Raw genomic sequence first — 25352 nt, 5'->3', positions numbered from 1 at the left:
TAAACTTGCAGTAATTAGACCGCTGATTAAGAAAGCGAAGCTCGATCCCTGGGAACTATCAAACTATAGACCTACCTATATTATCTTTTACTTAATGGCTGTTAAATTAAATAAACAAAACGGTGGTCTAGCTCATATATCCTATTGGATTTTGATCCTTTCAGTGGTGTTGGGGGCATATCCCTTTGATTCATCAACACTGATTTCAACATACAGTCTAGTAAGCAGCTGGACTCTGCTCAAACTTGAACAAGCGAGTTAGTCATAATGCCAAGGCATAATGAGGCCATCTTAAAGTTGACTGGTTTTATCCTGTTTAGCCATGTTCATCTTATAAATGAAAAGCTCTGTAAAATCCATCGCTTAGCTTTCCAGTTAAAGGGACTGTGACAAAATGTTGATATTATTTTGAAACTGTGTTCCTTACGATTTTCAGTTTAAGCAGTTTAAGCTGGTTTAAGCGTTATAAGACATCACTGGCTCAATTCTAGCTGATAAATTACTGTGTGTTGTCTTATCTTACATGAACCCATTCTGTATAATTCATGTGGAGATTAAAATAAACCTGTACACTTTACACAAGTTGCTTGCATAAAAAAAGTTGAACTGGCTTACGAAACCTAAATACAGCACTGTGCAAAATGTCAGGACCACAATTACAGAGAAATTACAGAGAAACCTAAATTACTAAAGATTATATCACATCTTTCCTTTTCTTACCTTTATTACAGCTTCCATTCTTTCATGAGACTTGATTTGAACTCTGCAGGCGTATTTTTCCACACTTCCAAAGTTCAGTCTTAGATGTTGGATGCAATCTTCCTGAAATCTCCTTTTCAAGTATCCAAGTATACTTCTCATAATCAAGAACACAATCAATGATGTTGAGGTCTTTGGAGTGGTCGGTCCAATGTTTTTCTTTCTTTCTTTTTTTTTTAATTTTTACCCAATTTTCTCCCCAATTTAGTCGTCTCCAAATCCACCCACTAGTTAGGACTCCTGATCATATGATGCTACCAAGGCCAGAGACCGCACGAGACCTGTGAAGCCAGACGCCGCTTCTTTTCGAACTGCCGCTCATGCAACATCATTGGACAGTTGAACACGCTTGGAGGAAAGTGCCAACCGCCAGATCTGTTACATCAGCTAACAGACGCCTGTGCTGGCTTGAGTGATGGGGGGGGAGGGGGGGGGGGCATCCTACTCACCCATAGAGAGCGAGGCCAGTTGTGCTCTCTAGGACTCCCGCATTTTCTTCACAAAACACCGTTTTCTAGATATAAGCAAATGTTCTTTTTATCTATTTACTTTTCTCTGTAACAGCTTCTTGACGGCTACACATCCTTTCAGAGCTTATCTGATCTTCTCCTGAAAATCGATAATGTACATTTAATGGCTGTTTTGACCTTTAATTAAGTAATAGCAGGGTGATCTCTGGCTTTTGCACAGTACTGTTTGTAATGTATATTTATCCCCACATGAATATGTATGTGTGTGTGTGTGTGTGTGTGTGTGTGTGTGTGTGTGTGTGTGTGCAAGCGGGTGTGTCACTTACTTTTTTTTTAAAGGAGAGTTTGCTGGGGATAACGCCTCCGCGACCTGTGCATGTGGAACATATTTCGTCATGGTCAGCACTAACATTCATCATTAATGAAGCAATCATATACCAGCAATAACAGGCTTAACATTTTCATGTTCATGCCATGTTAGTATGTTAGAACCAGTCTTATGCTCTTTTTTTCTGAGCCTTATTGAAACATCTCCTCTGTAATCCAACTCATCCTATATAGCTTCACACATTTAATCATCATTTTTCATATATATATATATATATATATATATATATATATATATATACATATACATATACATACACCAAAATGCACACACCTGCACCATGTTGATAATATGGTAGGGCAGCCAGAAGAGGCAGAAGGTGATGACGATGGCCAGAATTAGTTTCTCGCTGCGTATGCGCCTCTGGAACTTTGTCTTGCGAATTTTGCGGAGGATGCACAGGTAACTGCCCAGGACCAACGCATACGGCAGCAAGAACCCCAGCAATGTCTCCATACCGTACTGCATTATAACCTTAAGCACACATAACAGAGAGCTTACTGGGTTAAAGCTGAAATGATATGTAAAGATCAGAGCTTTGATATAGAAACACCTTCTGCTAAAGGCTTTGGGACACATATAGTCTAGTACAAACATACTATTACTGGAAAATGTTTAGTTTGCAGAACCTCTTAAAGTGTTACAGAAGGATCCACGCTAATCACTGGCAATACGAAGGTAGGACAGCTATCCATATCCACTCCCCTTTTCATTAAAGGGAAATCATGGAACACATGGAGTTTGGTGTAGCACATAAACACGGTTAAACGTTCAAAACACTGTTAAAGGTTCAAAAATGTACCATTCATGTTGTTCAGAAGTCATTATCGTTATCTATGTTAACAGCTTACAGCAGTGTAGCTACACCCATTCAAACTGAAGTTATAAACAGTGCTTTTTCAAATGATTCACACTTCTAAATAGCCAAACACAGCTGAGGTCATTTACATATATTAGTCAAGCAAAATTAATTATGGCCATTTTGGCACACAGTCCCACACAAATGCTTGGATCTCCTGGACTGCTGCTTTTGGATCTGGGTAATAACGAAAAATTAAAATAGGATATGACTCCTTAATGGCTCAAATGTCGCCATTTGTTTTGGCCATCCTGCACCAATTTCTACTATTGTAATGCAAAAGAATGCACATTCACAACAACAGCCAGCTTAATTGTAAGATTTTAAGAAACTTCTTTTTACACGCAATTAAAAAAACACATCCCTATACTTTTAGTAGAGCAAGCCTCAACATTCTATAAGCTTCATCTATTTTGCTTTTGAGCAAAATTGCATAATATGTGAAGCCTACTTCTATAGCAAGCAGACATTTTTAAGTGTAGTCAGGGGTTTTTCAGCCCAGGCTCACAATATAGCCACTGCACAGCTGACTATGAGTTCAATAGTTCATGAGTTTAATTCTGCCAAAACTTTACTTGCCTATACATGAATTTCAGATGGCCTACCATTCTGGTGCATGTTTCTCAATAGAAGCTGCTATAACACGCAAGCAGGGTTTTCTTAGCATCAATCAATTAAACCGTAGTTTGGAATCCTGTGTCTCTGTGTTAGCTTGTAAGGCAGTGTTCCAATCATTGCCAAATTTGTGCTAGACGATATACAGATTGAGCTTGACAAATGTTATCAAAAGGATGCCCAGAAGTTTTTTATCTGCTAAAATGTTTCATACTGTTCATAAGTGCTTGGACCCCACAAATTGCTGTTTTTGGCTTTGTGTTTTATTTCTCTCAAAAGTACACAAAAAAACATATTTCAACTCACATATCCCATATGACTGTGCTTGCAGTCACACACCAGGCTCTTCACCCCACTGTTTTGAGTCTCCTCAGTTGTCCTCGGGGTCAGTTCTCTAAAGATCAAAACAGGTACAGCCAGAGCTAGGGCCAGAAACCAAATCACCAGCAGTACCCGTACCATCATCCTCCGAGAGGTCAATCCCCTGAGGTGCCGCGGCCACACCACCGCCACCAGCCTGTACAGGCTCATCAGTGTGATCAGGAATATGGAAGCATACATGTTGGCACAGCAGAGGTAGAAAGTCACCTTGCACATGGGAAGGCCGAAGACCCAGCCTCTCTTGACCAGGTAGACGATGAAGAAGGGCGTCAGCACCATGAGCATTCCATCTGCACAGGCCAGGTTGAGGATTAGGAGGGTGGTGACGGAGCGGCGGCGTGCCCGGGCCATGATGCTCCAGATGACAAACAGGTTGCCAGGAACACCAAGGAGGAAGACGATGGTGAGGATAAGGGCACCCCCTATGGTTCCACTATTGTTACTCATGATGGTCTCTATAGGACTGAAGGAAGTGAGGGAGTTGGGAAAGGGGGTAGAGGACATGAGGGGGCTGGATGATACCAGAGTGTGTGAGACGGCGTGCGAAGGAGGGCTGATGTTGAAGTGAGGGGCTGAAGTGAGGGTTGCGTGGTTCAAGGCCATGATGACCTGGAAAAACAACACAGAAAGTTTCATTACTGATCAGGGTTACTTTCTATCATGATGGTCCATCAAAGCTTATCAATGCCCTTAAAAGTGAAGGTTCCCGATTGGTTCCTGGCTTGGATATGTGGCTGTAGGGTTGGAACAGAACCTGCTTGTTAATGTAGGTTTCTTAAACTTTAAAGAGGTTCTGGTAACATTTTATGTCTATTTTGCTACATAAATTCTGTCATAAATTTCGTGTTACTATCACAGGGAATGTTATAGCTCTGTTCTGGGACCTCCCTGCCCTTCTATCTACATTCATGGACATACATACAGGTAAAGCCTATGGCATTAGGAGCAGCAAAATGAACCCCTCTTAGGTACAGAGCAGGCATCAATAACAACAAACATGATACTGTACAAGTCAAAAACAGCAGAGAGGAGATGGGGTGGAGGCAAGCTGCAGGTAGTTGTGGAGTAAGTGGCAAGGATGGGCGGGCTAAAGCAGCTTAAAAAAGCATACTGATGAATTTAGCCAATTGTACGCATAGCTGGAAATCAGATCAGTCGATAACAGCAGGTGATTGTGGCCTGCCTGAACTAACACTGTGCTTGACAACTAATGAAACACTGTGATATCTGGCATGGCATGTTTACGGCACTGTTATGCCAATGTTAATGTTGTAGTAAAGTGTTAGTGAGGTTCTTCATACTCATCCCTTTTCTTTTAAGGTTAAAAGCTTCTTTAAGGAAGCAAAAGGTGTTATTTTTGTGCTTTGTAATATAATCATCTGCCTCCATCTGGCCCTATCCATTGCCTCCTCTACTTTCACACCAACCATCTCCATGTCCACCTTCACTACATCCATAAACCTTCTCTGAGGTCTACCTCTTCTCCTTCTACCCAGCAGCTCCATCGCCAACATTCTTTGCCCAATATATCCACTATTCCTCCTCAACACATGTCCTCAACCTGGCTGAATATCCCTGTATATCACTTTTTGTTCCGATGACTTGCATAGGCATGCAACACATATATATTTGTTTTACCATATATATGATCCACCTTAGCTAGGTCGGCCTCAGTGTGATAGCCAGCTTGCCATGTGAGCATTTGTAGCGCAATCATGTTTAACAGATGGAGCATTAAAGGAAAGAGTTAGAAGTCAGGATTTTGACATGTTAAGCATTTTAAAGTAGTTTACCGATATGGCTTATAAATAGCTTTGTCCGCAGTTTTTGGGTGGCATGAAAAAGACGACAAGGACTTTTGACGTAGCCTTAAACTCTCACACTGTCAAAAATCAAGCTATCTTAATAATTTGACAATGATTTCATCACTGAGTGGACTTCTGCTGGCAAGCTTTTTTTTCTTGAAGAAAAGCAGGAGTGGACACTCGAGGAAAAAGAAGTTTAATGAACGCACGTCTTCCTAACCACCTAGGAATTTACAGTCTCCCCCATCGAGAAACTGGGATGTCTTCAAGACATCTCTTCAACAAAAGGCAATGCTATTTGGGGAGCTATAGATAACCAGATGTGAAATAGGCTAACCATTGGGGGTCGTTACATAACAAAAGTGACTGCTCTCTACAGGCCCAAGAGAGATATACAAAAGAATGCTCAAGAAAAGATACAAAGTTAATAAAAGCAAATAAAGCAATAATAAAATAAAATAATATTTAACAACTGGCATATGGTAAAGTTAAAGTTAAAAAAATCCATATTATGGAAAACTAGGAGAAGGAGTCCCCCTTAAGAACAATGTCTATGTACTGTAACGCTAAGTCTGTACAAAAAGCTACAGGTATATGAGTTTAGCAGGTACAGCAAGGTGAGTAAGAGGGTGCAGGTAGGATGGAGTGGGTGGAGACGGGTGTCAGGGCTGATGTGTGACAGAAGGATAGCAGCAAGAGTGAAAGGGAAGCTTTACAAGCCAGTAGTGCGTCCTGCTATGATGTGTGGTTTGGAGACTGTGGCTCTGTCTAAAAGACAGGAGGCTGAGCTGGAGGTGGCGGAGATGAAGATGCTGAGATTTTCGTTGGGAGTGACGAGGCTGGACAAGATTAGAAATGAGCAGATCAGAGGGACAGTGAAGGTGGAGCAGTTTGGAGATAAAGCCAGAGAGGCCAGGTTGAGATGGTTTGGACATGTGTTGAGGAGGAATAGTGGATATTTTGGGCAAAGAATGTTGGAGATTGAGCTGCTGGGTAGAAGGAGAAGAGGTAGACCTCAGAGAAGGTTTATGGATGTAGTGAAGGTGGACATGGAGATGGTTGGTGTGAAAGTAGAGGAGGCAGTGGATAGGGCAAGATGGAGGCAGATGATCCGCTGTGGCGATCCCTAAATGGAGCAGCCGAAAGAAGAAGAAGAAGATACAGGGAGATTCACTCGAAAGAGGCCCCGAATATTCTGTAATAACTGTGGCTATAATGAAGCAAACCGCACGAAACAATGTGCTATGTGCTCCTCAGTATATGGAGCTTCGATCAAGCCGGGATGCCCCTGCGTCGGAGCGATGACGTAGGCACTGTTATTCAGGTTCTGTTGTTCTCAGCTCTCTTTTCAATAATCCTCTATGGTTGAGGTTGAAGTTTACGGGGAGATAAGGGTCATAATTTCTGCTTCTTTATCGTTAAAGTGAAGGAAGTCATTCTGAGTGGTTTGATGTGAAAGCTTCATGGTCGAGAGCCTAAGTGGTTTTAGAAAATATATTTCAGGCATCAACTTTATCACCAAAACTATATCAGCGTACTTGCAAACATTGCATGTAATAACCTTCTGCGAAGAAGCTTTCAGAGGTGCTAAATGCGTCAGACGTCTGGTTCCTATCACCACCACTGTGAACAATTCCGACTCAGTAAGTTCTGGAGGGCTGGTGTCCAACACAGTTTGGAGGTTTCCCTACTTAAACACATCCGCTAAACCTTGCAATTAACAGATGAGTGTAATCAAGCGTGAGTGTATAACACATTTCACATTAATTCACTCAGAATTACTTTGTTAGCTTTGTATTTATTGACTTTGTGAAGAAACAGTGGAATTCTCCTTTAAGGCTAGGCTTTAATGGGTATAAAGTTTGGATTTAGAGGAGAGTATCGGGAATCTAGCAGATACTTAGCCGAGATATGTATGAACGCATCAGGACATGATGGATATCTGCTGTGGACCAACCAAATAACGTGCTACCCTTATTGCTGTGTCTTATAGAATGTCACTTCGCTGGCAGGACAGGCTGGACAGCTCCCACTAACACAGCGGTGACACACCGAATTCAGTACATGAACTGCTCAATAATTAGCCATGAGCTGATTCGGGTGGCCTGAGGCAGGACGCAATGCAAAGAAGAAAAAAAGACTGTTCTGGGATTGAACCCAACAGCTCTTTGATGCTTTATCTTTACCTTTCCGAAAGCGTCCCGTCTTTTTCAGGAGACTCGATTGAGTTTTTCAAAGAAATCTGCAGCGATTTCTTTCCACACCTCCAAAGTTCAGCCTGAGAAGTTGGTTGCACCTTTTTTCTCATGGTTCAGTAAGCTTGATTTTCTCCTCTCTCTCAAAAATACAAACTTTAAATACTGTTTATCTGATGGAGATGGAGTGCTGGTGGTCTATTAGCTTTTTCTAAGGGTCTCGTTATCTCTTTCTATCATTTTGAACCTTGTATGTAACGACCTTGTACTTAAAGGCACAGTCATGCACTGTTTACAATGACCAAGCTGCATTGTTGTCTCTCTTCACATAATGCCATTATCAAAGACCAATTACCATCCACTAGTCATGATTTAGTCAAAGCACTGAGCCACCTCTACTCATGTTACTACAACAGGTAATTTCTGTTAAAGACATCACTGTTTAGCTACAACTGCAGATGTGTCAGAAGGTCTGGTGAGCATTCAGCCCAAAGAAATAAGTAGGATGTGACTACATGAGTATGTAATTATGTGTGGTCACATAATTATGTGACTAAGAGAGTATGTAATTATGTGTGGTCAGTGACATTTTCCTGGTTCCTTTTCACTCCAGCAGTAAGGTAACTGACATATCTTCACCGGAATACTTACAAATCTCAGCCTACGGCAATTCCTTAAGTTTTAAGGACCATCTTAAATGGGAATGCCGCTGATTTTCAACAACTTCTGAGTCTTAATAAGAAAACAAAGTGGGTTAAGAGTTGATGTGAAATGGTTTCTAGAGAAACCTGATGAGTCAGAATTGTTCACAAATTGGTGAGAAGAACCAGACGTGAGTTCCTATCACCACTACAGACCTCACTCATTTGGTAGTCATCAACATGCAGGTATTAGGAGGTCCAGGTATCAGCTGGTATTGTCTACTGGAAGAATGCCGATTTCGAAAATCTCCAAGGCTGATATGTTTCACAATGTGTATGTTTTTCCCTGAATGTGACTGAAAACTCTGAATTAAAAGGTTGTTAAGTAGTAAAAACATGACAAGTAAGCTTAAAACTTCTAAGTCTAATATTAAACACTACTTATATAACACTAGCTGCTCAAACGGCAGCCATAAAACTGCCAAAGCATCATCACGCCACAATGAAACACTTACATCTGTGTTTTCTTTCTAATTAGGTTAATCTGCTACTCGCAGGTAAGAAGTAAACATGTAACCTTTGAATAATATTCCAGTGACTAATAAATGACCAATATATTTTAGCATATTTCTCTCATGTAAACCGGGCAGGTCCTAATTCTGGGTAATGCTTCCCTAAGCTTTCCCTGAACAATCACACTGACCTCTCCTGCCCCATCCACACAAACACCTCCACTCAGTGAAACGTAATGAGCTAAAGCTAACCCAGCAAACCAACAGCGAGCAAGCTTGACCACCTGTTTGTAGCTGTTTATCCCGACATCATCCGCCTGTTTCATTCCATTCACTTCATCTGTCTGTCTGTTCATCTGTCTATCCACACATCTGTTTGTCCATCACTTTTTCCCTCCAGTTACGGTCACATAAAAGCTGGGTAATGATTTTAGTATGTGTATAATAGTGTATGAGGGGCAGAGCAGGTTAGTGTTGGACAGAGAGCTGTCAATCAAGCTGCTCGTTAGCCACGCCCACACAGTTATCGGATAACTGTGTCAGATCAGCAGTTTTTAAGCGCATATCATATCATATTTAGCAAAACCGTACAATTTTCAATCGAACCTGGCTAGATGTTCCCTGGGACTTATTGGCACTCACTGATTTTTGTTGGATATTTTTGGTGAGGTTTTCAGTCTTATGATATCCGTATCAGTGCACAGCAGTCTTAGCTTTCATATACCTATACATTTCAGCTCTTTTATAAGCTTGTAACTCAGAGGATCCCAGTGACATTTGAAGAAAAAGTGTATGTACACTCTCAGAAAAAAAGGTACGACACTGTCACTGGGGCAGTGCCCTTCTTGTCACTGTGGTGGTACCTTCAGGGGTACATCCCAGTACCTTAATTCAGGGAACATAACTGAACTGTAATCCACTGAAATGATGTTTTCTAAGCTGTATTGACTCCACACTCCCCGCCTCACCTCCAGGCTTTTATTTTACATAAAGATACAAATATCTACTTTTCCACAAGAAAAACTTATTTAAGGTTCACAATTGGACCTTAAAACCACTGTTGCACCTTTGAGGGAACGTTTACACTGTTTGTACCTTGATGAACGAATCATGTACCTGCATAATACATTCATTTTTAACAGTGTATGACAAAATATATTGGGTTCAGAACATTTCTATCCTAGGGTGCAACAGATTTTCAGACAATACTTTTCATTTTTCCTGTAAGGAAATCTGGCCAAGCCAGGAGCTCCTAAAACGGGCAAGATGCTGGCTACAGAATTTTGACATCACTTCAAGACTCTACTGTGAAGAATATCTGTAAGCCTCTTTACAACGCACCCTCTGTACAACGCATACTCTGACTGACTGTTTACATCTCAAAGATTTAATTATGCCCATTTTTTAATAGTACATTTTTAGTAGTAAATTTTTAGTAGCACATTTTAGTAGTAAATTTTTAGTAGTATTTTTTGTAGTACATATTTTATAAGTACATTTTTAGTAGTATTTTTAGTAGTACATTTTAAATAGTACACATTTTAGTAATACATTTTTGTAGTATATTTTAGCAGTATTTTTTTGTACTACATGTTTTATTAGTGAATTTTTAGTAGTACATTTTTTGTAGTACGTTTTTGTAGTACATTTTAGTAGTAGTTTTAGTAGTACATTTTTAGTAATATTTTTTGTAGAACATTTTTAGTAGTACCTTTTTTGTAGTACATTTTAGTAGTATTTTTTGTAGTACATTTCTATTAATACATTTTTAGTAGTAATTTTAGTAGTACATATTTAGTAGTATATGTTTTGCAGTACTTTTAATAGTACATTATTTATTAGTACATTTTAGTAGTGCCTTTTTTGTAGTACATTTTTAATAGTACATTTTTAGTAGTGAATTTTCTTGTAGTACATTTTTAGTAGTACATTTTTTGTAGTATATTTTAGTAGTACATTTTTGTTATACATTTTTAGTAGTATTGTTTTGTAGTACTTTTTTAATAGTAAATTTTTAGTAGTATTTTTTTTGCAGTACAGTTTTAGTAGTATTTTTAGTAGTACATTTTTGTAGTACTTTTAGTAGTAGTTTTAGTAGTACATTTTTAGTAATATTTTTTTGTAGAACATTTTTAGTGTACCATTTTAGTAGTACATTTTTAGTAGTATTTTTTTGTAGTACATTTGTATTAATACATTTTTAGTAGTAATTTTAGTAGTACATATTTAGTAGTAAATTTTTTGCAGTACTTTTAATAGTACATTATTTATTAGTACATTTTAGTAGTGCCTTTTTTGTAGTACATTTTTACTAGTACATTTTTAGTAGTGAATTTGTTGTAGTACATTTTTAGTAGTACATTTTTTGTAGTATATTTTAGTAGTACATTTTTGTTATACATTTTTAGTAGTATTGTTTTGTAGTACTTTTTTAATAGTACATTTTTAGTAGTATTTTTTGCAGTACAGTTTTAGTAGTATTTTTAGTAGTACATTTTTGTAGTACTTTTAGTAGTACATTTTTTATTTGTACTTTTTTGTAGTACAGTTTTAGTAGTACATTTTTAGTAGTATTTTTTGTAGTACAATTTTATTAGTACATTTTTATTAGTACATTTTTGTAGTACTTTTTTGTAGTCCCATTTAAAGCCAGCAATGAAGCATTAGCTCCTAAAGCCAAAACTCTATGAGCAATTATTGTTCAAAGTCAGGCAGGGAAGACTGAATATCTGCATAATGGTTTCTCCTTGTTTGAACAGCCAGATTATGGTGTTTGTTCTTTTTTTAAGTTGCTTAGACACTGGCAACGATGCTAATGGATAGTCATTAGCACTCAATCACTGTTATGTGCAGCAGCAGCCTGTGGGACCTTCTGAAGAAAAACCTAATTACAGAATGTTGCTTTGTTGGAACACCATAACCTGCTTAACTCCGCTTAAATAGCCATCCAATCAGGGTCTTTACAAAATGAAATAAACCAAATGAGGCCACAAGACATTAGCGTGGCATGATTTGACAGAGAAAGGAAGCAGACTACTCCTCAACCGGGTCATTTGTGGTAACAGAGAACAAAAGGGGGGAAAGATGAAGGGTGAAAAAGTGTGTGTATGAGATAAAAGATGAGCAGTCAGCATGGCAAAAGAGCTGATAAATGAGTTGACGGGAAATAAATAAGTCACAGAGAAAAGAGGAAAGAGGAAAGAAAAAAGAAAGTCTAGAGAGCCCCTTGCCTGCAGTGCACACACACACACACACACACACACACACACACACTGGTTTGTGAGGTTGTGGTCAGAGCATACGCAACAGAAGAAGTCTGAAGAAAGGAAATGTAGAGCAGTTTGCAGTATCAGTGGTTTTGGATCATCACGCACTGGCAAGTGAAGAAAAATCTCCCTGAATTAGATTCATTTTGATGTTTACCTCTCTGGGGTCTCAGGGCGTTTTCCTGATTTATACATATCTGCTTAAAGTTTACGCTTGTATCTCCCATCACACTCACGATTCATATCAAAATGCGTGATCTTCATCGCTACCTTCCAGAAGCAACTTCAGCGGCTGTGGCTAAACTCTTCGCATGTCTCCAATATCGAATGAAGAATGAACTGTTTCCGGCAGAAAATGCCAGGTCTGAGACTGAACTGCAGAGGTGTGGATAAATATCCCTGCAGATTTCTTTGAAACACTGAAAGCACCCTGAAACGTTACCAGAGAAGCAGTTCACTGCTCATTGGATTCAAAAGCGCAAGAGAGGTTTAACTTCTATTAGGCTGACTTTGAAAGACCTACTAGCCCCATTACAGCAAGACCTAACACAACTTTAAGAAGGTTTCCGAATAAGCGGCGTGTAATGCCATCGTTATCTTATTGGAATCTGCACCAAGTGATGTTTCCTGTACATCCATGCTCCGATTTCTTCTGTATATATTTTCTTTTCCTTTGAGAAGGTCAGTCACTGTAAACTGAAAGCAACATTTCGTTCACAGTTGTGTCCAATGAGATTAAAAGGGTTAAAGGAGGTCAGTCCCTGTAGAGCCGAGGGCTTTTGAGGAACTCCTATTACAGTTGTTTAGCGAGCTGCAGAGGTTACTAATATTTACACACACTTAAATAACTCAGAAGCATATTACACTTTCTGAGTTCAAAGTCCCTTAAATCCCCTTTCTTCCCCGTTCTGATGCTCGGTCTGCACTTCAGCAAGTCGTCTTGACCACCTCTACATGCCTAAATGCACTGAGTTGTGGCCATGTGATTGGCTGATGAGCTATTTGTGTCAACAAGCAACTGAACAGTACTAATAAAGTGGCCGGTGAGTGTATATTTTAATGCTTGAATTGTGAGAAGCAACGTCTAAGACAAAGACATCCCAGCAAATGTCTTTGAAAGACTGAAAGATAAGGAGTGGACACATTCAGTCCTGAAAAAGGTATTATGTCTGGCTATTGGGGGTAATTAATAAAATTAACTCACTTATCAATGGAAGTTTTGCATACTTGACTTTCTGCATTTAAGTGTGCATTTATATGTTTAAGTATTCATCGAATTCGAAACAATATGGACAAATCCAAGGCCAGAAAAGCTGTAAAGAAAAAGCTCTTTTCTCTGTGGTGTGAGAGGCATTTTATTGTCTCATCTCACCATTAACAGAGCCACATTTACAGCAGATCATATGATCTGCCCATTTAGGAAAATATCATACAGCACATCCCCAAATGCAGGCAATGTAAATGATGCATGCAGATCCTCCTTATCTTTTATATGAGGTGTGTGTGGTCAGCAGAAGTTTACTTTCACTTTGTTTTTTGCAGCGTGCCACTATAAAGGTGTGTACATAGCATGGTGGGTTTACTGAGCCATGAAGAATGGTTAGTTGGGCACTGCCCCACTAAATGACTTCCTTATGCCAGGCCTGCTACAAAGCCATCCTGTCACGTCTGCTACAGCTACTACATCTACAGCATGGACAACAGACAAGTAACACAGCCCACTGTTGTCACACATTGACGTGAACAGTCACACTGTGAAGATCACGAATGGTTTAAGCCTCTTGGTGTACACTGCGCTCTGTAATGCAGTACAAGATGCCTTTGTAATAAACACTTCAGGAAAGCAGGAAGGAGTTTTAGGCCAGTAAGCCAGGCTTAAAAGTAGTATAAGTCATTCATTTTTAAGGTCAGATTTTTTTAGTGCGTCCACTCTTGGTCTTTATTATAAATTCCACTCTATTACAAACTCCTTTCGTTGGTGTGTCAGAAAAAAATTCAGAAACCGTCCTACATTTATTAAATTCCCAGTCAAAGCAAGTTATTCCCTTTTGCCATCTGGAAAAAAGCAAAAGTACACTTATAGGAATTTCCACAGAAGCTTGGTGTGGTGTGTCCAACTTTTATAACAGCTTTATTTTCCAAAGATGTGCTTTCGGTTTTTTGGAGGAATCTGCAGGGATATTTTTCTACGCCGAGTTCAGTCTCAGAAGTTGGTTGCATTTTCTGCTTCTCACATTTCAAGTTATCCCAAAATATTCAGGGATGTTGAGGTCTGGACTCTGGGGTGGACGGTCTGTTTTTCTGAGAACACCAGCAGCTTCTTTCATTTGCAAATCTTCCTTGTGAAAGACGGACGGAAACACCTGTGGTTTTCTTCTGACTAAACCACTGCGAATCAGAGGGGGACAGTTTGTCACGATTGGTCCCTCCCAGTCTGGTCCATGTGTGCTTGAATTGTTTGGCTGTAAGCTCGCGCTGTTTCATTTGCTTGATCTGTTTCTCCGTTGTAGATTTCAGTCTGTGTTTATTGCGTCATGTCTGTACCCAAATCTATCCGTGCTGGCAACATGAACCTGGACTGTCTTGACCACGACCCTGGATTTGCCCATAATAAATCAGGCTTATCTCCACATATGCGTCCGCCTCCTCGTTCCCTGGCGTTACACAGTTTTGGTGGTCTACCAGGTCGAGCATGGTTGTTAACCCCTTAAATGACCTGGGTCCACCGGTAGGCCCAAGGTTTTATTATACACTTCTATAAGCTGAGAATAGCTCAGCCGGTTTGCACTGAAGTCCCTGTAGTAACTGAATAATACACCTTAGTTTGCAATAAGCCAGAGATTTGAAAGGGTTAAACATCTTTTAGTGAATTTATCACTAAACACCTAACCATTTTTGAAACTCGTGTTTTTATGTGGGTTGTCTTATATGTAATCTAAGAAGTACGTCCTGAGAAATGAATAACTTGTTCTTCGTGGCTGTTTTGAGTGGTTTGGGTGGTCTCTGACTGCACAGTACCATATACAGCGGCTGCATACAGTTTCATTCAAACGTTTGTACTGTAAGAAAACTTATGTGCATTTGTGCCGTTAAAAATCTTGGAAAACTACATAATACAAAATCAGATTATTCTCAATTATTAAAAAATAGGTCCCTATTTCACCACATCATCTACTTCCCCTGAACACATGAAACGGTAAGTGAAGCCAATGGGAGAAGTCTTTCAGCCGAGAAGCCTCGCTGTGTAAAGGCGCAGCTCCCTTTATTAATCTGCTTAGTCATCAGGGCATATTAGCTTTGACCTTATCTTCCAGCCAGCAGACTAGACTAAACAGACGTTCCCGAGAAACATCTGTGCTTATACTTCCCTGCAGTGACAGTCAAGTTTTGATCTTGGATCAATCTTCAATGGCCATTTGAGGAAAGAGAGTTGCTAAAAAAAAGGAGAGATTTGGCTGTTTGGCTAACCGAGAGAAACGTGTCTGATTTACTGTAACACTGCAGTCATAGCAGAAAAAGTGAGCTCATGAATGAACATGAACAGCACTTTTCAATGCAACGGGTTTAGCTGCAGTTCAGCTGGACGATTTTAGCAGCTAATATTTGTGAGAGATTTGAAAATGTAAAAGGGGTTTCTAAGAGATGGGCATTCAGTTCTCAGGCTGACTGACTTATGACCCGACTCGGAAGTGCCAGGGAACACAGTTCAAATATTAAAAATATTCTTAAGATGCTAAAAGCTATATTAAACATCCAGCAAGGCTTAAATAGAAAATATAAGATATAAATATGTTAAAGCATGGCTTAAAAACAGCTGATCAGGCTTGAGAACTGTGTGGGTGTGGCTAATGAGCAGCTTGACTGACAGCTCTGTGTCCAACACGCCTAGCCTGCTCTGCCCCTCATACAGAATTAAACTCATTATCCAGCTTCTTTGTGACGGTAACTGGATTAAAGATGTCACAGACAAACAGATTTGCAGGCCGAGAGAAGAAACAACACACAAATGAGCTCGCGCTGCTCAGCGACACTGCTTATTTTTGATGTGTCCAGCATCGCTCTGCACCCCACCCTGCATTTGCTTCATGATCACACTGGCAAAAAAACAACTATTAGAAACAGTACAACCAAAAAAGGAAACCAAAAGCAAACAATGCTTTTTTCCATTTTTCATTCCACTTTAACTGCTGGTGCAGATACGTTCCGGATCACCATTAAAGGTAACTGGTACATCATTTGAGGTGGAACTGAACATTCAAACAACAAGCCAACTTCAGCTTCACCGAAAAGAATTCACATCTGTTTCCTTTTCAAGGATTTATGACTACAGTACTGATTTTCTCAGTACATGACTCAGAGTTTCCCCTCGCTGTAATCATTTGTCAGGCTACCTGATATTATTTGGTATAATGATGATTTTTATAGTCTGTAGCTACTCAAAAACTTTGTGAGCAACTTTGTATTTCCAAAAGCATTCGCTCGTCTCCCTTCACATGTATATGAACTTGAGTGACGTCCCATTCTTAATCCATAGGGTTTAATATGATGTCGGCCCACCCTTTGCAGCTATAACAGCTTCAGCTCTTCTGGGAAGCCTTTCCACAAGGGTTAGGAGTGTGTTTATGGAATTTTTTGACCGTTCTTCCAGAAGCACATTTGCGAGGTCAGACACTGATGCTGGAAGGCCTGGCTCACAGTCTCCGCTCTAATTCATCCCAAAGGTGTTCTATCGGATTGAGGTCAGGACTCAAGTTCTTCCACACCAAACTCGCTCAGGTCTTTATGGACCTGCATTGTGGACTGGTGTGCAGTCATGTTGGAACAGGAAGGGGCCGTCCCCAAACTGTTCCCACAAAGTTGGGAGCATGAAATTGTCCAAAATCTCTTGGTGCTGAAGCATTAAGAGTTCCTTTCACTAGAACTAAGGGGCCGAGTCCAACTCCTGAAAAACAACCTCACACCATAATCCCCCCCTGCAGACAGACAAGTACCGTTCTCCTGGGAACCACCAAACCCAGATTGCCAGACGTCATTCCACAGAACGGGTCTCCACTGCTCTAGAGTCCAGTGGCGGCGCTTTACACCACTGCATTCCACGCTTTGCATTGCACTTAGTGATGTAAGGCTTGGATGCAGCTGCTCGGCCATGGAAACCCATTCCATGAAGCTCTCTACGCTGTTCTTGAGCTGGTCTGAAGGCCACATGAAGTTTGGAGGTCTGTAGTGATTGACTCTGCAGAAAGTTGGTGACCTCTGCGCACTATGCCCCTCAGCATCCGCTGACCCCGCTGTCATTTTACTTGGTCGACCACTTTGTGGCTGAGTTGCTGTCGTTCCCAATCGCTTCCACTTTGTTATAATCCCACTGACAGTCGACTGTGGAATATTTAGTAGTGAGGAAATTTCACGACTGGACTTGCTGCACAGGTGGCGTCCGATCACGGTACCACGCTGGAATTCACTGAGCTCCTGAGAGCCCCATTCTTTCACTAATGTCTGTAGAAGCAGTCTGCAGGCCTAGGGGCTCGGCTTTATACACCTGTGGCCATGGAAGTGACTGGAACACCTGAATACAATGATGGTCATCAGGTCTAGCTTTAATTTTAATGAATTACACATCAAATGAAAACCTAGATTAGCTATTACCTAACCTGCACACTACAGACTAACCGACCATTTCATGTTGTTTGCCCCCATCCTTTAAATATCTCAGTTACTGCGTATGGCACTGAAGGTCTTTCTATATAGAAGGGTTTATTTGGAGCCATGTCAAAGCCGCCAGGTTTTACTTTTGCACAATGCAATTCGTCCAGCTAATAATAAGACTAAATTAATAAAATCTTTTATTAGAGTGCTTGATATAGTGTCAGGTGGGTATAGTGGTGGGTGAAATGCAATATCACGATACAGGAAGTTTTCACTAAACACAATAAGCCAGAATATTTGTTTTCTTCTGACGTGCTGAATTACAGCAGACGAAGTTTGAAATATACTACCAAAAACTATGAATCCAGTTATTTCTATTTAACATTTCACACACTTTGTTGCACTACATGCAATTGAACAGGATTAATGAGGCTCACATTCTAATCAAAAATGATTAAGCACTGGCGATACCCACGATCTGCTTATAAAAGTGTGTCTAGCCGAAGGTGCCAAATCAGAACTCCTTTGAGAATTCCTTACAATGAGCGCTTCTGTGCTCTTTTCAGCCAAAAGAAAATTCTTGCTTATCAGTGACGGAATAGCGCTACGTTCAAACATTCAAACATTATAAGAAAATATATACAGAAAGAATTTCTGTGATCTCAGTGATGACATTTTACTTCTGTATAAATCAGCACTGCCCAAAACGTGGCCACTGGCTAGTCCATGGGGGTGTTTCTTTGGCCCACCCAAAAGTGACCCTAATCCAAGCCCATTACTCAGTTTAAGAATCAAACATTTTTGGACTGTACTATACATGCCTTGGTAAATTCTTGTTTCCCTTTTAAAATTGGATTTTCAAAGTGTTATCTTAACAAAATATAGCGTGATGTCATAATGCAGTAATATATAGATAAATGAAACCTGTCTACACTCTTGTATTCAGAATATTGTTAAAGCGAATCATCTCAAAGCAAACGAAATCATGGCGAAATCACAGAGCCGTTCAAATTCTGGGCCCTAATGGTTTTTTCTGCAGCCCGATCGCGAAAGTGAACCACGAATTAATCATAATCAGATCGAATTGGTGTGAGGTCAGTGATTGACACCCTGACTAATCAGTGCAGAGATTCATGTGTGAGTGCACACAGAGGAGTCATTCATCACGGAAACAAGTTTTCCCTGCTGTGATCCACTCCCTCAGGGCGAGACCAGACTTGAGCCCAGCAGAGCAAACAGATGTTTCTTTTTCTTTTTTTCTTTTTTTTGGCTCTTTTAACCTGAGAAAACTCTTACATGTTGTCTTCCTTCTCGTACACACCCTTTGACACACATACACCCTCTATAGTAACGGTACAAAACATGATTATGCTGCTAATACACACACATACACAACACTACGCGGTGTATTTATGAAGATGTTACAATAATCCCAGCAAACTACTGGAACGCAGTGTTTTTAGACGTCTTATGCCCACTTCAAATTTACACACGCAATGCCTTTTAACAATAAATATGTGTGATTTATAAGCATAAACAAAGATATTATTGCTGCCAGGACAAAACCTTGTATCTCTCTTTGTATCTTCCTCATTTTGGGACTTTCACATAATTTGATATGCAAGTTTATGATGAAGAAACTTGTTACTTTACTGTAAATGTTACTTTTTGGAGATAAAAAGGTTTTGTTCTCAAAATTGTTAAGGGAAAAAAGTTTTCAGACACTGCATACTGACGACATTAGTAGCCATTGTTGGCTACTGCAGCTTTGAAGCATCTATGGTAAGGAGTAAATAGCCCCGTTCCTCTCCTCAAAATCCGCAAAATTGCAGATGCCCTTCCAATTTCTAAATCCTCCATACATTTTCCAAGGGATTTATTTATTTATTTGTGATACTTATTACTCCCACAAACGGGGAAATTTCACCTCCGCATTTAACCCATCCGTGAAGTGAAACACCACATACACACCAGTGAGCACACAAACACTAGGGGGCAGTGAGCGGTGGGCAGCCCTATCCACGGCGCCCAGGGAGCAATTGGGGGTTAGGTGTCTTGCTCAAGGACATCTCAGTCATGTACTTTCGGCACTGGGGATCGAACCAGCAACGTTCCGGTCACAGGGCCAGTTCCCTAATCTCCAGCCCACGACTGGCAGCCCAAATGTAAAGAAGAGACATTTTGCCCTTTGAACAAAAACCAAACTACCTTGGCAGCCACAACGTTTTATGTCAGTTTTAACATCTTGGCTGTAAATATGTCTCAGTACCTGCTGATGTACTAGCACAGTCTAAAAATTGTAGTATGTGAGGACAATGCAGACTTACCTTGCTCTCCTTTAAGCTTTAGCTCAGCTATAACTGCTTTTCTTGTATCTCCAGCAGGAAACTTTTCCCCAAAAGTAGTAAAGTTCCTGTAAAATGTCTCTCAACGTTCGCCGTTTTCATGAGGCTAAAGTCAGGTTCTCATTGGCCGGCTTCTTGTTCAAATTCTCCCCTTCCAGCTTAAACGATGCCTGAGGCACCAAAATGTAACTGCTGCACCGTTTAAGGTGGAACTGGACAATTCATACAAAAATCTGGCGAATGAGAATTTGACTTCAACTTCACGACTTTTTAGCGTTTGACAGTTTTTCGTTGCAGATGAAATGTTTCAGAAAACCAGCTGGAGTGATTATGAATGCAAATCCATTCATCTCCAAATGATCCATGTTCATCTTAAATCTTTCTCTTTGCCTTTTCATGAGACACTAGCTAGGCGAGACTGTTGTCTACATTATCTGCATGCCAACCTTCAGGGTTAAAGGATGAATCAACAGTTATAGGCTACATTATCTCCAGCATTTAAGACCATTTATTGCTAAAACTGTGGTAGACCTGTATGTTACAACGGTCAGCCAAGCTTGATTTTTCTGCAAAGGAGGATTATTTTATTTTAACTAATTTATCTAATTTTAACTCATTTTTATTTGAGTAATTCTACTGTTGAGCCTCCACAGGGCAGTAAAAGCTGCATGGTGCTGAACCCTGGGCTAGGCTATGTAAGCAAGCACCTTCTTTTTTCTTTAGGAACCTTCTGGAGTTATTTTGGCTGTATGTTCAAGGTCATGATCTTGTGGAAATGTCCATCTTCTCCATAAATTCAATTTCTTAGCCGATTAGATTAAAATTTCCTCTAATATCTACTGGTACATCCTTCATATTTCTTTCATTTTACATTTATGGTATTTGGCTGACGCTCTTATCCATAGCGACTTACAGTTTGATCATTTTACACAAGTAGGTGAAAGCGGTGTTAGGAGTCTTGCCCAAGGACTCTTATTGGTATAGTGTAGGGTGTTTACCCAGGCAGGGGACTGAACCCTAGTCTACAGCGTAGAAGGCAGAGGTGTTAACCACTACACTAACCAACCACTTTCAATAACATATATTGCCCCAGAACAGTTTGCAGAGCAACATCCCCATGTTATGCTGCTCCCACCTTCATACTTCACTGTGGGTATGATCTTCTCAGGATCTTAACCTTCTTTCTCCAAACATGATGAGCTGAATTTTGTTTTATCTGACCAGAGTAAATTGTTCCGAAAGAGTTCGGATCAGTTTACCCTTTATTTGGCCATTTTATTTTATTACATACTTCTCCAACCTAAGAATAGCTCAAGTCCCTGTAGATACTGAACTAGAAGCCTCAGTATGTAATACGCCTAAGGGGTTAAATGTTTGTGTGCAAATTTGTGTGGAAAATTGCAAACCTTTTTCATGTGCAGGAACAGAGATGATTACAGTGCAGTTTTTTTGCTTATTGTTTTTTGTGTAACTGCTGTTCCTGCTGCTTTCAGGTCTTCCTACAAATCTGTTTTAACTTACTCAACTGGCAACGGCGATACCTGTTATAAAGGATCTGAATAAGACCTACATTTTGCAGTATTAACTGTTTAATGGGCCAGCGCTCACTAGCCAGTTTACACTGAAGCCCCTGTATTTAGCCCTAGTAGATAACAGGGCTGGGATTTTAAGTGGTCAATATCTAGAGCTCAGTTTGTCTTTATGTCACATTTATGGACATTTTTAATATAGTTTCTGAATACTTTTTCTCCTTTGTTAGAGCTTGCTAATACATGTTGCTCATATTTGTAAGAACAGCTAAGAGCTCAAAGATATTGTGGGTAAATGTGTAGGGGATATAGGGCACCAGAAGCACAGTAAGTAACAAGAACAAAAGTGTCTAAAACTTGCTTCCCCTCACAGTATGTGGTTGACAGCTTAATACAGACTCGCCACACCCTTTGACACGCGCACCCTCTATAATAACAGTACAAAAACATGACTACACTGCTAACGCACACACACACACACACACACACACACACACACATACACGACAATATGCAGGCTATTTATGAAGATGTTACACTAATCTCACACAATAAAGTGAGTACTGCACATACACAATATAGACAATATGCAGCGTATTTGTGAGGAAGGTGCAATAATCTCATTAAACTTCTGAGAGGGTGGATGTGTGTGGCGGTGAATGGCCCAGAAAGCACTTCCTCAACAGTAATTCATCAAAACTAGAGTAAACAAACACTAAAAAGCTAAATCCTTGACTGAAACAGCAGCCTCTAGCAGGGACTTCCCTGCCAACCTTCAGCAGCACAGCAGTGATGCTGCTCTGCCAAAACATATAGCGCATACTGGGACAAGTCAGGACGACTCGATGAAAAGCAGGTTTTGCGCACAGTACTGTATTAACTTCAGAATGTTTAAGAGACAGTTGACAGCAGTGTATGTGCTATTAAACAGAACTGTGATGTACAATTGATTGATTCTGCATGCTTTTGATGCAATTCTACATTCAACTCATTGAAAAATAATCATTCTAATGCATCTTATTTAAAAAAGATACGATGCGCATTGCTGTGTGAGTAAGAATATATTTAATATATTGATGTTTGCAGTGGTGAATCATGGCTCTTAGAGTTAAACCTCCAATTTGGGCCTTAAATGTGAAAACTCAGTCAAAAGATGAGGAAAACGATGCTGTCCCTACGGGACTCTGGCAATTGGTTAGTGCTAAGATAACAGCGCTTCACATTAAGATTTTTTGGCAGTTCCAGACGCGGGCGCCTAAAGCTTCTAAAAGCTTGTGACAGCCATATTACACATGACAGCCATGGGGCAGTCGTGGGCTGGAGGTTAGGGATCTGGCCCTGTGACCGGAAGGTTGCTGGCTCGATCCCCAGGGCTGACAGTCCATGACTGAGGTGTCCTTGAGCAAGACACCTAACCCCCAACTGCTCCCCGGGCGCCGTGGATAGGGCTGCCCACCGCTCCGGGCAAGTGTGCTCACTGCCCCCTAGTGTGTGTGTTCACTGGTGTGTATTTTGTGTTTCACTTCACGGATGGGTTAAATGTGGAGGTGGAATTTCCCCGTTTGTGGGAACAAAAAAGCAGCATTTCGCTGCTGTCGGAACAAAACCTCGTATGCCCATTTTTTGACGTTTTTCAGTTTTTGAAATTTGAAATTTCATGATGAATAGACAAACAGCAATGACTAAAAACAACTTGCACAAAAGTCTGGTTCCATTGACTTACATTAAAAGTAAAGTATGTTTTTCCTTCTCCTGTAAAGTGACCATTTTGGAGATACAAGATTTTGTTCTGACAGCAACGATCTAGTTGATCTCATAGCTGTTTCATTGTGTGTTGAGTACAGAGCAATAATATATTATACATTTTTCAATTTAGCCTTTCATTTAACCAGGCAAGCCATTAAGAACCCTATTCTTGTATACACTGGCAGCTTGGGAAGCGCCGCGAGACACTAAGTATAAAGCTGCTGCTGCCACTGTTTGTCATTTCTAAACACCCACTGATTTTAATCATATAAAATTGTAAATGCACCCTCTGAAGGCATAGAAGGCCCTCAGAGTTCACCTTAGAATATGCGTGGCATTTACTCATTTTCAAACAGGATCCAAAAAATGTCAGGTTGCATAATCACACATAAAAAAAATAAATAAATACATTTTTGAAACATGATTGGTTGATTCCTCTGTGACCTCGTAATAATGCTGTGCATCGTCCCTGATCTCCAAAAAGAATTTAAAATGTTAAGTTGTTTGACCACAGTCCATCTTAAACGATATTGGGCCCAGAGAAGGTGGCAGCATCTCTGGATCCTGTTAATATTTGGTTTCTTCTTTATGTTTTGGAGTTTTAACACATCTGTGGACATTCATTTTTCAAAAGACAATACACTGTCTCAGTATAAACATCTAATATGTTGTCTTTGTACTCTTTGCATTTGAATAGAGGGTTTAAATGATTAGCACATCATTACATTTTGTTTGTACTTAAAATTTGCAGAGCATCCCAACTTTTTTGGAAATGGGGTTGTACTTGGTATTCATTCCTATTGAAACAGGAATATCAATTTTATCACCAGTTATTTACCATTACTGAAAATGTATATAATCTTTGTACTTAGACACCCGTGTAAACTTTTATAATATTAATATTATATAATAATAATATTTTTACATCTATTTTTTCAATTAAACAAACATTGTAACAAATGAAGTGTGAAGTGTGAAAATTAGAATTTTATGTGATTAATTATCTGCGTTTATACTTGGACACTCGTACCACCTGACATTTTCAGACTTTGGGAGACAAATATACCTAAAATCAATTTAATTTTGATGCACTGTGGTGGAAAAAAAATTTCATAAAGAAGATATCACAGAATGAATGAATGAATGAAAATGTATATTTTTTCAATAGGAAATCAATTGATTTTGACACATTATTGACCCTCAGCCTGATTTCCTTGTTCAGATGCTCCTGATGACGTGATCATCTCAATCGGCAATACGTGAAGATTTTAAACTTGCTGAACGTAACTATTAACTATTATTACAAACAGTATAAAGGCTATTATAACAGAGTACAGCAGTGTGACATAAGAGAATCCTCTAAGAAAGCTTCTTTGATGTCAATACACAAGTTGTTTCTAAACTGGTTTGACCGTAGAAAAACACCGCTTGCTTCCTTGCAGAACCAGCCCGCCCCTGAATTATAAGAGGAATTTATTTGATGCTAATTGCTTCCAACCATGTCATTTAAAATGATTACATCACTCGTACCATTTAGAAAGAGTTCTCAAACACTATGTTCTCCTGCACGTAGCCTTGATCACGGATAAACCAAGTACTGTCCACTTTTTTCCAACATTTCTTATGAGCCCCCAAACCAAAATCTCCTTTTTTATTTGCTACCCTTATGTACCTTTAAGCAGGGTTCTATATCGCGCCAAAAACATTTACATGACTTGTAACTACAGCAGAACCACACAAATGATTCATTGAGATGTTATAGTTCTATATAACTAAGGCATTTTCTAAAGAACCCATTAAGAACCAGTGTTTCAATAAAGACCAACGGCACCTCCTACACTGGCAATGCTATGTATGATACCTAATTTGACCATATTTTGACACATACCCCAGCACTTCATACAAGAACAGAGAACCTGCTTCGCATAAGAGAAGTCAGTGGGCAGACGGGTCAGTGACATCACTGCTCTTTCATTAAGTACAGAGAAAATATAGCTCATGCTAATGGATCATATGCTACAGATGTGGTGGCTAGAGATTAGACCAGAACTTAGAGCTCACTATTTCCTAACTGCTATGAGTTGTTCAACGACTCCTATGTAATATGCAAAATATGTTATGATGATGGTGAACCGGAGAGTGGAGTCTCTTAAAGCTTAAATGAGGGAATGAATATGAAACCCTGGTTCTGGTTC

At 39.8% G+C, this 25352-nt stretch overlaps 1 protein-coding gene across 1 annotated transcript in view; it reads right to left on the bottom strand.

The window, feature by feature from the left end:
- The window catches only part of ltb4r2a (leukotriene B4 receptor 2a), a 28353-nt gene that overhangs the window by 2735 nt on the left and 266 nt on the right, over positions 1-25352 (bottom strand). The window contains exons 2-4 of the mRNA XM_017700922.2: positions 3398-4081; positions 1891-2091; positions 1556-1599 (exon numbers count right to left, since the gene is read on the bottom strand). Coding sequence (XP_017556411.1) covers positions 1556-1599; positions 1891-2091; positions 3398-4075 — 923 coding nt within the window. The 5' untranslated portion in view covers positions 4076-4081. The remainder of the gene's footprint in view (positions 1-1555; positions 1600-1890; positions 2092-3397; positions 4082-25352) is intronic.

The sequence above is a fragment of the Pygocentrus nattereri genome, chromosome 22 (assembly GCF_015220715.1).
Source record: "Pygocentrus nattereri isolate fPygNat1 chromosome 22, fPygNat1.pri, whole genome shotgun sequence".
Classification (NCBI taxonomy): domain Eukaryota; kingdom Metazoa; phylum Chordata; class Actinopteri; order Characiformes; family Serrasalmidae; genus Pygocentrus; species Pygocentrus nattereri.
The sequence above is the reverse complement of the archived record's forward strand: the minus strand, read 5'-3'. Positions and strand labels throughout refer to the sequence as shown.